We start from the raw sequence: 13643 nt of genomic DNA on the forward strand, positions 1-13643 counted from the left end.
CTCTCTCTCTCTCTCTCTCTCTCTCTCTCTCTCTCACACACACACACACACACACAGAGTACTCACATGCCAAGTGGTATTGCAAAAATATTATGCTCATTGTAGGTCTTTTTTTTTTTTGTTAGTTTGCTTATTTAGATCCTATTTTATTCTAAAAGGACAACAGATAGAAATATATAGAGTGCAACATTCTAACAAAAACAGCCTTAGAATGAGCATAGTCCTGATTCCAGAGGTAAGCATTAGACTTAGGTGGTTGTTTTCAAACTGGCTGCACATATAAATCACCTGGAAAATTTTGAGGGAAAAGAAAATGAACACAGATTCCTACCTTGCACTCTAGACTCATTTAAACAGAATCTCCAGGAGTAGGACCTGGGAATCTAGGTTTTTACATTTCTTTCCTTTCTTCCTTCCAATTAATTTGTTTTTAAAATTCTTCAAGTGCTGGTATAAACTTTTCAAGGCCTATCATTTGGGACCCGTTAGATTGGAACACCTGGAGAAATGATTGCTTATCCTTCAGGGACTCTTCTGTGAGTTCACTTAGTGTTGCTTATCAGAGAGATCAAAATTGTGTTTCCTGGTTGGTAATAGGAGTGTAACTCTTCTGGGTGTTCAATTAAAAGCAGAGTAATATGCTTTTGCCAGCACTGGAGCTGGGATAGGTTAGACATCATTTAGTTAAAATTGTGGGCCCTGACTCACCAGGACATGATTCTGAATAGCAGGCCACTCAAATTCTGCTTGGCAGTCAGCCACATGGAACTCTAGTCTAGACCATATTCTCCTTAGACAATAATTTACCATTTATTCTACCATAACAGATGAAAGCAAGGTCAAAGCCTTAGATTTCTTTTACTAATATAATGAAGATTAAGTTTTTACCTAGAATATTTTTTGAAGCAGGCTTAATCAGATAGCCTTGAGGGGAAAAAAAGAAAAACAGAAAGAGACACCTTAATATTCTTAAAGCATCTGCCTATAAGCAGGACTATTTACTACTTCTGGGTAGTCCTTCCTCCCTCCCTAGGATAAGCCATACGATAAATAAATACCAGGAAAATAGAATAAAACATCTTGAGTTAACAGAATGAAGTGCGCATATCTAAAGGAAAGCTTTTTAGAGGTGGTGGTACCTGAGATGGAACTTGAAAGGTGGGTAGAATACACTGAAAATGAGAACGATTGCTCTGTAGCCTTGAACAGGGAACCAAGGCATTGAGCTGTACATGTACTAGGCATGAACAAAGTCCAGTAGAATCTTTAAGGCAGTTTGATTTCTAATAGGGAAACTATAGCCAAACTGGTGTTGAAAATGTGGAAAGATTGGTAACCATTGCCTAGGCTTTGTCATAGTGCTCAGAGAAATCTTGGACCAACTGCAACATAGGGTACTATGGCCAAAGCAGGCACTTCAAGATGGAGGATGACCCTACCAGTCCTATAGTCAGGCCTCTGGAACCTAAATTTAATCCTCTTCCTCCCAGATTCTATCTTGGCAGGAGTGTGTGTAAGACCAAGCTGGGTACACCAGTCCTCCAATATGTCATGAGTCACCTGCCTAGGTACCTACAGAGTCCTCCCACTCAGCATCCACATGACAAAAGCACCCCTTCCGTCTAGACCCACTTTTTAAAATTAATTTATTTATTTTAATTGTAGGCTAATTACTTTATAATATTGTGGTGGGTTTTGCCATAAACTGACATGAATCAGTCACGGGTGTACATATGTCCCCCCCATGCTGAACTCCCTCCCTTCTCTCTCCCCATCCCACCCTGGTGCACTGCACCACCAGCTTTGAGCGCCCTGTTTCATGCATTGAACTTGGACTGGTCATCTATTGCACATATGGTAATATACATGTTTCAACACTATTCTCTCAGATCATCTCACCCTTGCCTTCTCCCACAGAGTCCAAAAGTCTGTTCTTTATATCTGTGCCTCTCTTGCTGTCTCGCATATAGGGCCATCATTACCATCTTTCTAAATTCCATATATATATATATGTGTGTGTTAATATACTGTATTGGTGTTTTTCTTTCTGACCCCAGTTTTGTAACCACCATTTTCATCAGTGCATCTACATGCTGGCTGCTGGTCAAAATTCTTAGACTAGCCACAGTCAGTCTCATCTCATCACTAATGAAAATGATAATCTATTTAACCTTTGCTGTGCCCCTTTTTGCCTCCAATTTGTACACCTGACTATATGTAACCTGATATTTGAATGACCTCACTTTTCATTTATCTCTCTTATACAACAATTTAAAAATTAAAAACTCAAAAGAGAAAGGAGGGGAAAATATTTCAGTAAGACAGAACCACTTATGCAACGCAAGGTCACAAAGTGCTTAGTGTTCCACTTTGGCTGGAATGTTGGGGTGAGGGGAAGGAAGCTCAGCTGGAAGTGAGACCAGGAAGATGGATTGGGGCCAGATTGTAAAGGCCTTATATACCATACCAAGGAGTTCAGTCTTTATTCTCTAGTCATTATGAAGAGCTTAAAAGCTTAAAAAATGACAATGCATATTCTAATCTGCATGAATTATTTTGAAATACACACACTTTCTGTTGGTAAAGAGGAAGATAGGAGAGTAAAACCTGAAGGCAGTGAGACCAATTAGGAGGCTAATCATCCTAGCAAGAGTTGATGAGGTCCTGATATATGGCATTGTTAGCAGGAATAGAATGAAAGGATAGATTCGAGGTAGACTCAGTAAGACCTTGGAGAAGGCAATGGCACCCCACTCCAGCACTCTTGCCTGGAAAATCCCATGGACGGAGGAGCCTGGTGGGCCCCAGTTCATGGGGTCGCTAAGAGTCAGACAAGACTAAGCAACTTCACTTTCACTTTTCAGTTTCATGCACTGGAGAAGGAAATGGCAACCCACTCCAGTGTTGCCTGGAGAATCCTAGGGACGGGGAAGCCTGGTGGGCTGCCGTCTATGGGGTTGCACAGAGTCAGACACGACTGAAGCGGCTTAGCAGCAGCAGCAGTAAGACCTTAATGACTTTTCAAATATGGAACATTGGAGAAGGATGAAGAGAGAAAAAGTCTAACTTGGACAGCTGGGTAGATGGTAGCAATAGTAAATCATGGTGGAACAGGTTTTGTGGAAAACTTTCTCTGATCAATTTTGGACACAGTGTGTATTAAGATTCTGTGTGACATCCAGATAGTAATGACCAATGGGTAACTACAACTTAGACTAGTAATTGGTACTGGACCTACATACATTTAGGGGTAGAATTATTGAGTACCGACACTGTACAAATTTATTCACATATATTACAATATGAATAGTAGCCTTTGGGGGTGAAGGTGGGGTCTCAGTGCTTGATGGGGATTGAAATCATGAATGGGAATAAGATCACTCAGGGAGTAGGTATAAATAGACTTAAGAGAGAGGAGAAAAACAATGTTGAGAACATAGCCCTGGGACCAGCTGTTGTCTGGGATTTTCTGCCCACATTATATGGACTTTAATTATCCAGGGTTTTCTCTTTCCTCCAACCATCTCTAGACAAGGTGACCCTAGGGCTGATCTAAAGACATCAAGATCCAGGCAAAGCTTGTCTGGTCTCTGAGGCAAAGGAAGATTCATGTTCCATACAAGGCATTTGCCTTTCCTCTTTGCCCTTCTCTCATTGGAGATAATCATAGAATGTAGTCTTTGGTCTTAGGCCAATTTCTCTGGTCTCCCCTAGCCTCCCATTGTATGACACTCAAAGGATTGTGGTAGCACCTGAAAGGTGTTTTTGTGTCTGGGACACTGGGCTCTCTAAATCTGCTAGAGAGGTAGCCTAACCTATAACCATGGAGTGAGATGTTTTGAAATATCTGAATGGAATCACTTCCTAATTTTTCAAATGGCCGGATTGGCACGGCCTTAGAAGGGTTACCCACCCACTTGTTTTGCCTTTCCAGTTCTGATTTCTAGAGTCTTAGTGAAATGTCTTTCATCCTTTACCCGCAGTTCTCAAGGCAGACTTCCTGGAGATGAGAGTTGAGGCCTCAGGTATGTAGTATCCTCTTCTGATTACAAAACCTTGTTACACATATGCCTTCTTTATGAGATCTGAGTTTTTGAGACCTGGAATGCCATATAGGTCCAGAGGGTGGGAATTAACCTCCGTGACTCAGTTTACTACTTTGTAATTACATGATCCTTATACTTACTGTCTTTTTATACTGAGGTTCTCTATGTTTTTAAGTTTACTTTCTCTTTCTTTCTCTCTCAGCCAAACTACAGTATAATTATATGAATTGCCTTTGAATCAAGGTCATTAGAAATCCTAGATTGTGACATTTGGGGCAATTACATTTCCTTTCCTGGGCCTCAACTTCCTAATATGTAAAATGAAATGTTTGGAACCGTTTAATTCTGACATCCTTTGGGTCTGTAAGAATATCAGTAAACTCTCATTTGATATTTTGGTAGGTCCAAAGAGTCTACCTTAGTATTTGTAGAAGGATTTCATTCCTTCAGCCCAAATCACTATTTCATACTCCTTGAATCTTCATCCTTAGTTCTTTATATATGTCAAATGCAAAGTGCTTTCACATCCATTAACTCATTTAGTCCATATCAAATGTCAAAAATAAGGAAGATAATATGTACTTTCACTAAACATATAAAGAAACTGAGGTTCAGAGGGGATACGTAACTTACTAAGATCACCAGAGCCATGGAGATCATGGAAATTTCTTTCTCTGCCTAGTTCTGATTGACAGTCAGATTGTTGGCATGATATAAACCAATACATGCATAAACAAGATCCAGGTATCTGGAGCAGAGCTTTCCATGTACTCCTCAGCCTTCCTTTTCTTCCTATCACTGCCAGTCCTCAGAGGTCTGTGGGTAGATAAGCTTTTTCTTATCAGCTCTCATAAAGGTAAAGTCCCAGTAAAAGGAAATCTGGAGTTATTGTAGGGCCATAAAGGCAGTGACCATTCTGCAAGGGGGTGGGGGGGGCGGGTAATCTCAGAGATATCAGGCTTCTATATCCCCTATAGACTTTTTGAGGATTAGAGTTCAGGCTAAAAGCACAGGGTTTCCAGCCCTGATTATAGCACCATATTGGGACTGGTCTATGGAATGAGTTATAAGGGCTTTTTCCTAGCCAGCTGCTGTTGCTCAGCAGATTTGCTACCTACCACAAGAGGCCCTACTGCCCAGTGGCTATTAAGTGCTTAACCAATCATAGCTAATTCCTTACTCTCTTCTTTCCCTTTCAGGTTGTAAAATCCTTGGCCTCAGGGGACCCTTTCCAGATTCTAGAAGGGTCTTCTTCAAACCCTTGTGTGCTGAAGAGCAGATTCTTCCTGTCCCTGCACCTTCAGGCTCTGGGAGGCTATAAAATAAGGGGCACATGTCCTATACACAAGTTTATTTCTCCTTTGTATTCTGTCTTCATTCCCCTAGAAGGTCTATCTTGAGCTCCTATAAGACTGTGAATGGTTGAACTTCCTCAAGCCAGACTGCAGAAACCAAGCTGTCCACTGACCTGAGTCGAAGAGAGGAGCTCAGTTTTCAACTGTTCTCTGAACTTCCTGCCTCCTCAAAAGGCCATCTATCTCTGAAAGATTTGGGGCTAAAGATTGATCTCAGAAGTCTTACCCTGAACTAAAAGTTACTTGAGTTGGGGCCATTGATTACCTTGGAAGTAAGGGAGTAGGAATGTTTGCTGAATTTCAGAGGCTCTTACCATGTCTTTCTTACTGAAGATATGGAACCTAGTGCCAGTTTGGAGCTCTGGCATGGTACCACATTGCCAAGAATGCATCTGCTCCTATGGCCCAGACAGAAAGAGTGATGCCTCTATACTCCCTCCAATGTGGACTCAGGAAGGTGGCCTTCCTGCTTTTACATACTTAGGACAAATCTGCAAAGCATGTTTTGCATGTCAAAGCCTATGTCTATTTGAATTATTCTTCTTCCTGCTTTGTCCTAACAGCTTCCTTTCCAAGCAATCAGAAAGAAACAAAAGCTTAAAACAGTTCTTTTTTTTTTTTTTTAAGGCAGACTGCATTTGTTCTGTAGGAGTTCCATTTTGGGATCAAATGCTGGGGAAAATTGTTAAGATGGATAAAGGCCAGGTAGTTGTCATTGTTGTTTCATGTTTGCTGTTTGAAGATAAGCTATTTTATCGCCTGAGAAAAACAGTTCTTAACCCAGTATCTATGGACTCAGGAACTTCATAAAGCCTCTGAAATGGTATGTAGACTTCCACAACAATGTGCCTTTTCTGAGGAAATGGTCCATAACATTCTAGTGAATTTCAAATTGGACCTGTGACATAATAAAGATTAAGAACCACAGCCCTTGAGACAAAAGACTCTTTTTACAATTCCTAAAATAATTGATTAGAAAGGCCTTTCAGTATTATTTAGTCAAACTGCTTAGTTTACTATTGTGGAAACTGAGGCAGAGCAAGTTAGCAGCTGTGCCTAAACAGGATCCAATATCCCTACTCAAGGTTCTTTCAATTATACCATGCTTATTAAGCAAAGGGCCTCATGATTGGTAGCTTTAGGGGCCACCATTTTGAGAGTTTGGCTTTTACCCTCTTTCTTGAGCCACATATACTTGCCACCAAATGGGACTTCCAGAACTAAGCTCCTGGTCTTCCTCATTTGATGTTTCAATCATTGAAAAGGAACTAAAACACAATTAATTAGTGAAGTGAGTCAGAAATCTGACAAGTAGACATTTCTGATTCCTATTTGTTGAAGAGAAGCTGCTGGAAAAAGTGTCACCACTTGTTCCCATACAGGTGCCTTGATTTAAGGATAGGTTTTAAGATAGCCTGTCTTTCAGTTCAGTTCATTCACTCAGTCGTGTTCGACTCTTTGCGACCCCATGAATCGCAGCACGCCAGGCCTCCCTGTCCATAACCAACTCCCAGAGTTCACTCAAACTCATGTCCATCGAGTTGGTGATGCCATCCAGCCATCTCATCCTCTGTTGAATCTGTGTAATTTTGGGTTGGCCAAAAATTCATTCAGGTTTTTCCATATGATGATACAGAAAAACCCAAATGAACTTTTTGACCAGCCCAATATAATGTGGTCCAGTGTGAGAGAAAGGACTTTCCTATTGGACTCTTCTAGCAAGGCCCCACTAGTGCACTTACTATAGTATCAAGAAGAAGCATAGACATGGGGAAAAGAGGAGGTGAGAGATGGGGTGATGAGAAGAGAATGCATACATGCACTAACCAACTCTGAGATGCCTTTGGAACAGTGTTACTGAAAGGCAATAGCTACTTTCAAGATTTAACTCTGCTGCTGCTGCTGCTAAGTCAATTCAGTGGTGTCTGACTCTGTGCGACCCCATAGACAGCAGCCCACCAGGCTCCCCCGTCCCTGGGATTCTCCAGGCAAGAACACTAGAATGGGCTGCCATTTCCTTCTCCAATGCATGAAAGTGAAAAGTGAAAGTGAAGTCGCTCAGTCATGTCCGACTCTTCGCGACCCCATGGGCTGCAGCCTACCAGGCTCCTCCACCCATGGGATTTTCCAGGCAAGAGTACTGGAGTGGGTTGCCATTGCCTTCTCTGAGATTTAACTCTAAGTATGGCTTATTGATGAGTTAGTGACATGTTATCTGACATAAACACACTGAGAGACTTTGTGGAAATAATTTAGTAGAAATTTGACAACATTCTTAATGAAGGTGTATCCAAGTGGCCATATTGAACTCTCAGCTCTACCCAGTCTCAAAGGTCAAGTTGCTAAGAAACCAGGAGCAAGTAAGCCAAGTGGCTACCATTCTACCTGCTGCTCACCCCCAAACAGAATCTCTGTGAGGCCTGGTGGACTCAGTCAGGAAGTACTCATTGAGCCCTAATCTCAGAGCTGTGGACTCTCTGTTCTGTCCCATTAGATGACTAACTAAACCAAGCAGGTATGCAGATTTTAGCCACAGAAGCAGTGTCCATTCGAGCCTCAGTACTTTTGAAGATATTAGAGATACGGGTTCACTGTGGTTTCCTTGGGGGGAAATTCCACAATCAATTTGTATTCCACCACAAATATTGAGAGATTATTGAGAACCAGAGAAAATGAAAGTCACTCAGTTGTGTCCAAATCTTTGCGACCCCATGGACTGTACAGTCCATGGAATTTTCCAGGCCAGAATACTAGAATGGGTAGCCTTTCCCTTCTCCAGTTCTTCATCCCAACCCAAGGATCAAACCCAGGTCTCCCGCATTGGATTTTCCAGGCAAAAGTACTGGAGTGGGAGAGAAACTGGCTAATGGATGAACTGTAAATCTTGAGCTGACAGTGATAGCATTTATTAAGCACCTACTAAGTGCTAGGTGCTTCATATACACTATATCCTTTAGTCCCTACAACAATCATACAAGTGGGTACTATCCTCATCTTACAGATAAAGGATTTATGGCCCAGCAGGCTAAAATAACTGGCACAAGGTCACACAAGTAAACAACTGTTTTTCTAATCCAGGTCTCTCTGATTCTGCACTCCATATTGTTTTCCTTTTGTAATATAATGGCCATATTACTGGAGCTGACATGACTCTCTGACCCTTGCCTGATTAACAAAATATTAAAAGGCAAGCATTTGAGGGGAAGGAGGGAATGCAGGTCCAATTTACTGGGGAAGAAAAAACTGGGCTGAAAGTGATTTCTGTTATGTTTCCTCCTCCCATTCAGTATGACCATTTGTTATGGTTTTTAAAAAGATCATTTACTTTTACCTTGTGACACGAAAGATTTATTTTTGTTGGTAGTTGTCAAATCCTTGGCTTAGGGGCTTTTCAAAGAAAAAAAGGCCCTTCTATATGTCTGTTACTTCCCCAAAGTTCTAGCATGTGCAGTGTCACCCTGAGACTGGTGACATCCACACATGTAGTTTGAGAAAATGAAATGATCTTGGTGCTTCTGCAATACTTGATGCCTTGGGATCAAATCCCTATTAAGGGTTTTCTGTGGTGACAGCAAAAGTTAAGAGATGATTTAGAATAAAAAATATTATTGAATTTTTTGTTTAAAAAATATGAGGGATATTGTACAGCCACTGAGGGGCAAAACTCAGCATCCAAGTTGAGTAATAAGTGGTGTCATGTAGACTATATCTAAAATAAGTTGCTATTATGTGAAAGAATCCTTCCCTTTTCAAGAAGTTCTTTAATTCTGTAATAACTAAAATAAATAAAGTAATGAAAAAGTACTTCTGTGACTAGAAAAATTGCTTTTGAAAGAATGTAGATCAATGATACTATGTTTAATATAGCTGCCTCTAATGGCCTTGACACATTACAAGCCCAGAAAAAGCTTCAGAAGCATTTAAAAATTGCAGAGAAAAGCAAGATACCTTGAAGAGATGTTTCTGATGAAGAAAAGCCTCCATTTTCATAAGGAAAAGAATCATTTGATACCAAGGACATTAATAGATCCTAGAAAGATGCCTTTATGAAATACATATGTAACATCAGAAGAAAAAGAATTAGATCCTGGAGTACATTCACATCACTTTTAATAAAGTATACAGACTGTCTAGTATTATTGGCCTCTATCTTCAGTTTGTCATGGAAACAATCTTTGAGCATATTATGCATAATCCAATCATTGTTCCTGTTGTCTTCTGTAATTCTAAGGAAATATAGGGCTCAGAATCTGTTTGTACATAGGGATCTCCATCTGCAGTCTATTTTGCACCAAGTCCAGTTATTCCTTAAGGCCTCACAACATCACTGTGTGAAAGTGACAGCCCCATTCTACAGATAAGAAAACTTGAGATTCAGGAAGATGAGAAATAATTTGCCCAATGTCATACAGTTAGGGATTGATTAAAAACCCAGCACTAGAAGCTACAGGAGCAATCCTGTTTCTAATATAGCACACTACTCCAAGTGGTAAAGGAATTCTGACAATAAGTGGAGATGATGTTTAGAAATGAGACTAACATCTGCAAGTTTTGCTACTCAAAATATGGTCCATAATCAGCCTCAGCATCAGTATTACCTGGGAGCTTATGAGAAATACAGATTCCTGGGCCCCCTCCCAGACATCTGAAATCAGAAGTTGTATTTTAATAAGATATCCAGGAGATAACTATGCACATTAAAATTTGAGAAGCACGGATTGTAAGCCAAAGTAGGTTGAGGAAGGAGATATCTTGGTGAGGTAAAGACCAAAAATGGTAGATAAGACCAATCTGGTATGTTGGAAATGTTTACAAAGATTGTGTCCATAGCTGCCTGCTTCTTACATTGCTTTGTACATGGTCTTATACTTTGATGAAATATAAATGAAGATTTTCTACTTCAAAGAATAGTGAAACCACCTTAAGACTGAAAGTTACCTGAGTTTCAAATCTCTGAGCATTAAATGCAGTAGAAAGGCAACATGGAGCATTGTAAAGAGTTCATTCAGGAGTGTTGGGGGTCCAGACTCACTCCTCACTGCCTGTTTGTAATGCTGAGCAAGTCTCCCCTAAATTGTCTACCTTTAAACCAGGTAGTCTCAAAAGGTATTTTCAGTTTTGACATTCAGTTATTCTCAGCTGTGGATTTTAACTACAGTCAACCTTATAATGAAAGCATGGGCAATTCTACCAGGTTTTGTCTGCCCAGAGATTAGTATCTTAGTTCACATGAGAAGGAGTATTCTGAGAGGAAATACCACAGTCATGACAAAGCTACATTAATGGAAATTGCAAGAAACTGGGAGGAGCATGACTCTAGTTAACCGATTTGAAATTGGCAAGTATTTTAATTAATGTATAACCAAGATATCCATATTCCTTTGAGAACCAGCTGCTTCAAACCACATACTTGGAAATCAACTCTTATATCCTGAATAGAGGTACTTAACAAAATTTAATAAAACTCCTCTAATTTGGGATTTGGGGGGGGGTAGTTTATTTGGGGTAGGAGAGACCTGTAAAAAAGAGAAGACGCTTGCTCATCCTCCAGCTGGCATCTCTCCAGGTGATTCTGATCCTCATTAGCTGAAAACAACTAGTTATAATCTAACCTCTTAAAATGGAGAAACAGACTCAGAGAGGAGAAGGAACTGATCTAAGGTCACGTGCCAAAACCAGTGGCAGAAAACAGGTGCTCAGTGTACCACCCCAAGGGCCTTTCAACTCTACTTCCTTTGGGTGACTAGTTTACCAGAATCAAGATCTCTGCTTCCAGCAGTAAGGCACACACTGGGAAGGATGAATATGCCTTCCATCTGAGTACTTTGCTTCCATCACATGTTCACACTCATTTCTTTATTAGGCTCAGAGAGATAACATAACTTGCCCAAGGTCACACAGATAGGAAATAGACTTGTACCTAGGTTTTCTGATTTCACCTATGCTTCACTACTTCTCTAGGAGAGAAGCAGCCCTCCAAACCCTCAGCACTTCTCCTGGGAAATGTCAGGAGCTCTACGCTTTTAATTGCTTTAATCCAGTTGTTTCAAAACAGATCAATTTTTTCCCTACTGGAGAATATACTAACAGGTTTAAAACTTGTAACTCTGCAGAGCACACTTATGTTCATCATTTTGTTCTCAGACCCATAAAGTAGGTAAGACAAGGTATTAAGCCCTCATTTGACATGTACAAAGTAAGGCACAAAACCACTGTACTAATTTTCTATTCCTGCTGTAACAAATGATGACAAACTTAGTAGCCCATCACGCTCCTTTGTCCATGGAATTCTTCAAGCAAGAATACTGGAGTGGGGAGTCATTCGCTTCTCCAAGGGATCTTCCTAACGCAAATGCAGGTCTCCTGCATTGCAGGCAGATTCATTACTGTGTGAGCCACCATCTGCTATATGCCAAATATGAGCCTTAGTACTTTGCATGAGTTTACTGAATTTGTCCAGATAATATTCCTATGAGGTAAGTACTGGCATTTGCCTCATTTTACAGGTGAGAAAACTGAGGCACAGAATAGCTACATAATTTGCCCACATTCCCTCAGCCAGAAAAGGGTGAATTCAGGATTCAAATTCAGACTTCGTACATGCATGCTGAGTTGCTTCACTCATGTCTGACTCTATGCAACCTTATGGACTGTAGCCTGTCAGGCTCCTCCGTCCATGAGATTCTCCAGGCAAGAATATTGGAGCGGGTTACCATGCCCTCCTCCAGGGAATCTTCCCAACCCAGGGATCAAACCCACATCACTTACGTCTCCCGCAGTGGCAGGTGGTTTCTTTACCATTAGCGCCACATGGGAAGCCCACAAACTGAGACCATTCCCTTGACTAAGTCCTTGTGTCTTCTACAAGACTGAGAAAATTCTCCTAGAGGAGACATAAAAGTCAAATTAATGTCCCTTGCACCTTTGATGCTCTAAGCTTGCCCTCAGAGCCCTGGCATTCTGATAACCCAAGTCAGCACAGCTGAGTATCCTGAAGGAGTCAGAGACTTGCTGTGTTTTATGGGGTCAGTGGGGGGCTTTCCCATTGGCTCAGCAGTAAAGAATCTTCCTGCAATGCAGTAGATGCAGGTTCAATCCCTGGCCAGGAAAATCTCTGGAGGAGGGCATGGCAACCCACTCCAGTATTCTAGCCTGGAGAATCCCGTGGACAGAGGAGCCTGGCAGGCTATAGTCCATAGGGTCACAAAGAGTTGGACACAACTGAACCAAATGAGCATGCGTGCACACATGGGGCCAATGGAGTGCAAAGCAAAGGTGCCCAACATTTTCTCAGAGACTGGAAGAAAAGGAGCGTGTCAGTCCAGGTAGGTGGGGTCTATATGGGTTGGTCCAGGGACTTCCCTGGTAGCTCAGTGGCAAAGAAACCACCTGCAAATGAAGAAGACATGGGTTCAATCCCTGATCTTAGAAGATCCTACATGCCACAGATCAACTAAGCCTGTGCACCACAACTACTGAGCCCATGCACCACAGCTACTAAAGGCTGCACTCACTACAGCCTGGGCTTCACAACAAGAGAGGCCGCCACAATGAGAGGCCTGTGTACCGCAACTAGAGAGTTGTCCCTGTTCACTGCAACTAGGGAAAAACCTTCCCAGCAATCAATACCCAGTACAGCAAAAATAAACTAATCTTTTTAGAAAAACAGATGGACTGTTACTACATGCAAGGCAGCAAAAGAGACAAAGATATAAAGAATAGACTTTTGGGACTCTGTGGGAGAAAGCAATGGTAGGATTTGAGAGAATAGCATTGAAACTTTTATATTACCATAGGTAAAATAGATGACCAGTTGCAAGTTCCATGCATGAAGCAGGGCACTCAAAACCAGTGCTCTGGGACAATCTAGAGGGATGGGGTGGGGAGGGAGGTGGGAGCAGGCTTCAGGATACGGGTACACATGTGCACCCATGGCTGATTCATGTTGATGTATGGCAAAAACCATCACAATATTGTAAAGTAATTATTCTCCAATTAAAATAAATTAATTTTTTTAAAAGATGGGGTGGCCCCAGGAATACCCTCTGCAGAGTAATATTTCCACTGATTCCCCATGAGACAGGTGGGCCTCCCTGTTGTGGTGTACATTCAAGTTGTAGCATTTCCTCTGAAACTCTATGAAGCCCATTTCTTGAAGACCCAGGCCCTGAGCATGCCCCCCAAAAGTGCCTGAAATTAAGGCTGCAATGAAGAGTTTTCCTGATTCTGGAGAACAGGGCTA

General features: G+C 41.4%; 1 protein-coding gene across 5 annotated transcripts in view; it reads left to right on the top strand.

Annotated features, from left to right (window-relative positions):
• The window catches only part of OPHN1 (oligophrenin 1), a 635000-nt gene extending 625795 nt beyond the window's left edge, over nucleotides 1–9205 (top strand). For all 5 annotated transcript variants that reach the window (XM_061409853.1, XM_061409851.1, XM_061409855.1 and 2 more), the window contains 2 exons: nucleotides 3984–4025; nucleotides 5246–9205. In XM_061409853.1, coding sequence (XP_061265837.1) covers nucleotides 3984–4017 — 34 coding nt within the window. In that variant the 3' untranslated portion in view covers nucleotides 4018–4025; nucleotides 5246–9205. The remainder of the gene's footprint in view (nucleotides 1–3983; nucleotides 4026–5245) is intronic.
• The last annotated feature ends 4438 nt before the right edge of the window (nucleotides 9206–13643 follow it).

The sequence above is a fragment of the Bos javanicus genome, chromosome X, assembly GCF_032452875.1.
Source record: "Bos javanicus breed banteng chromosome X, ARS-OSU_banteng_1.0, whole genome shotgun sequence".
Taxonomy (NCBI): domain Eukaryota; kingdom Metazoa; phylum Chordata; class Mammalia; order Artiodactyla; family Bovidae; genus Bos; species Bos javanicus.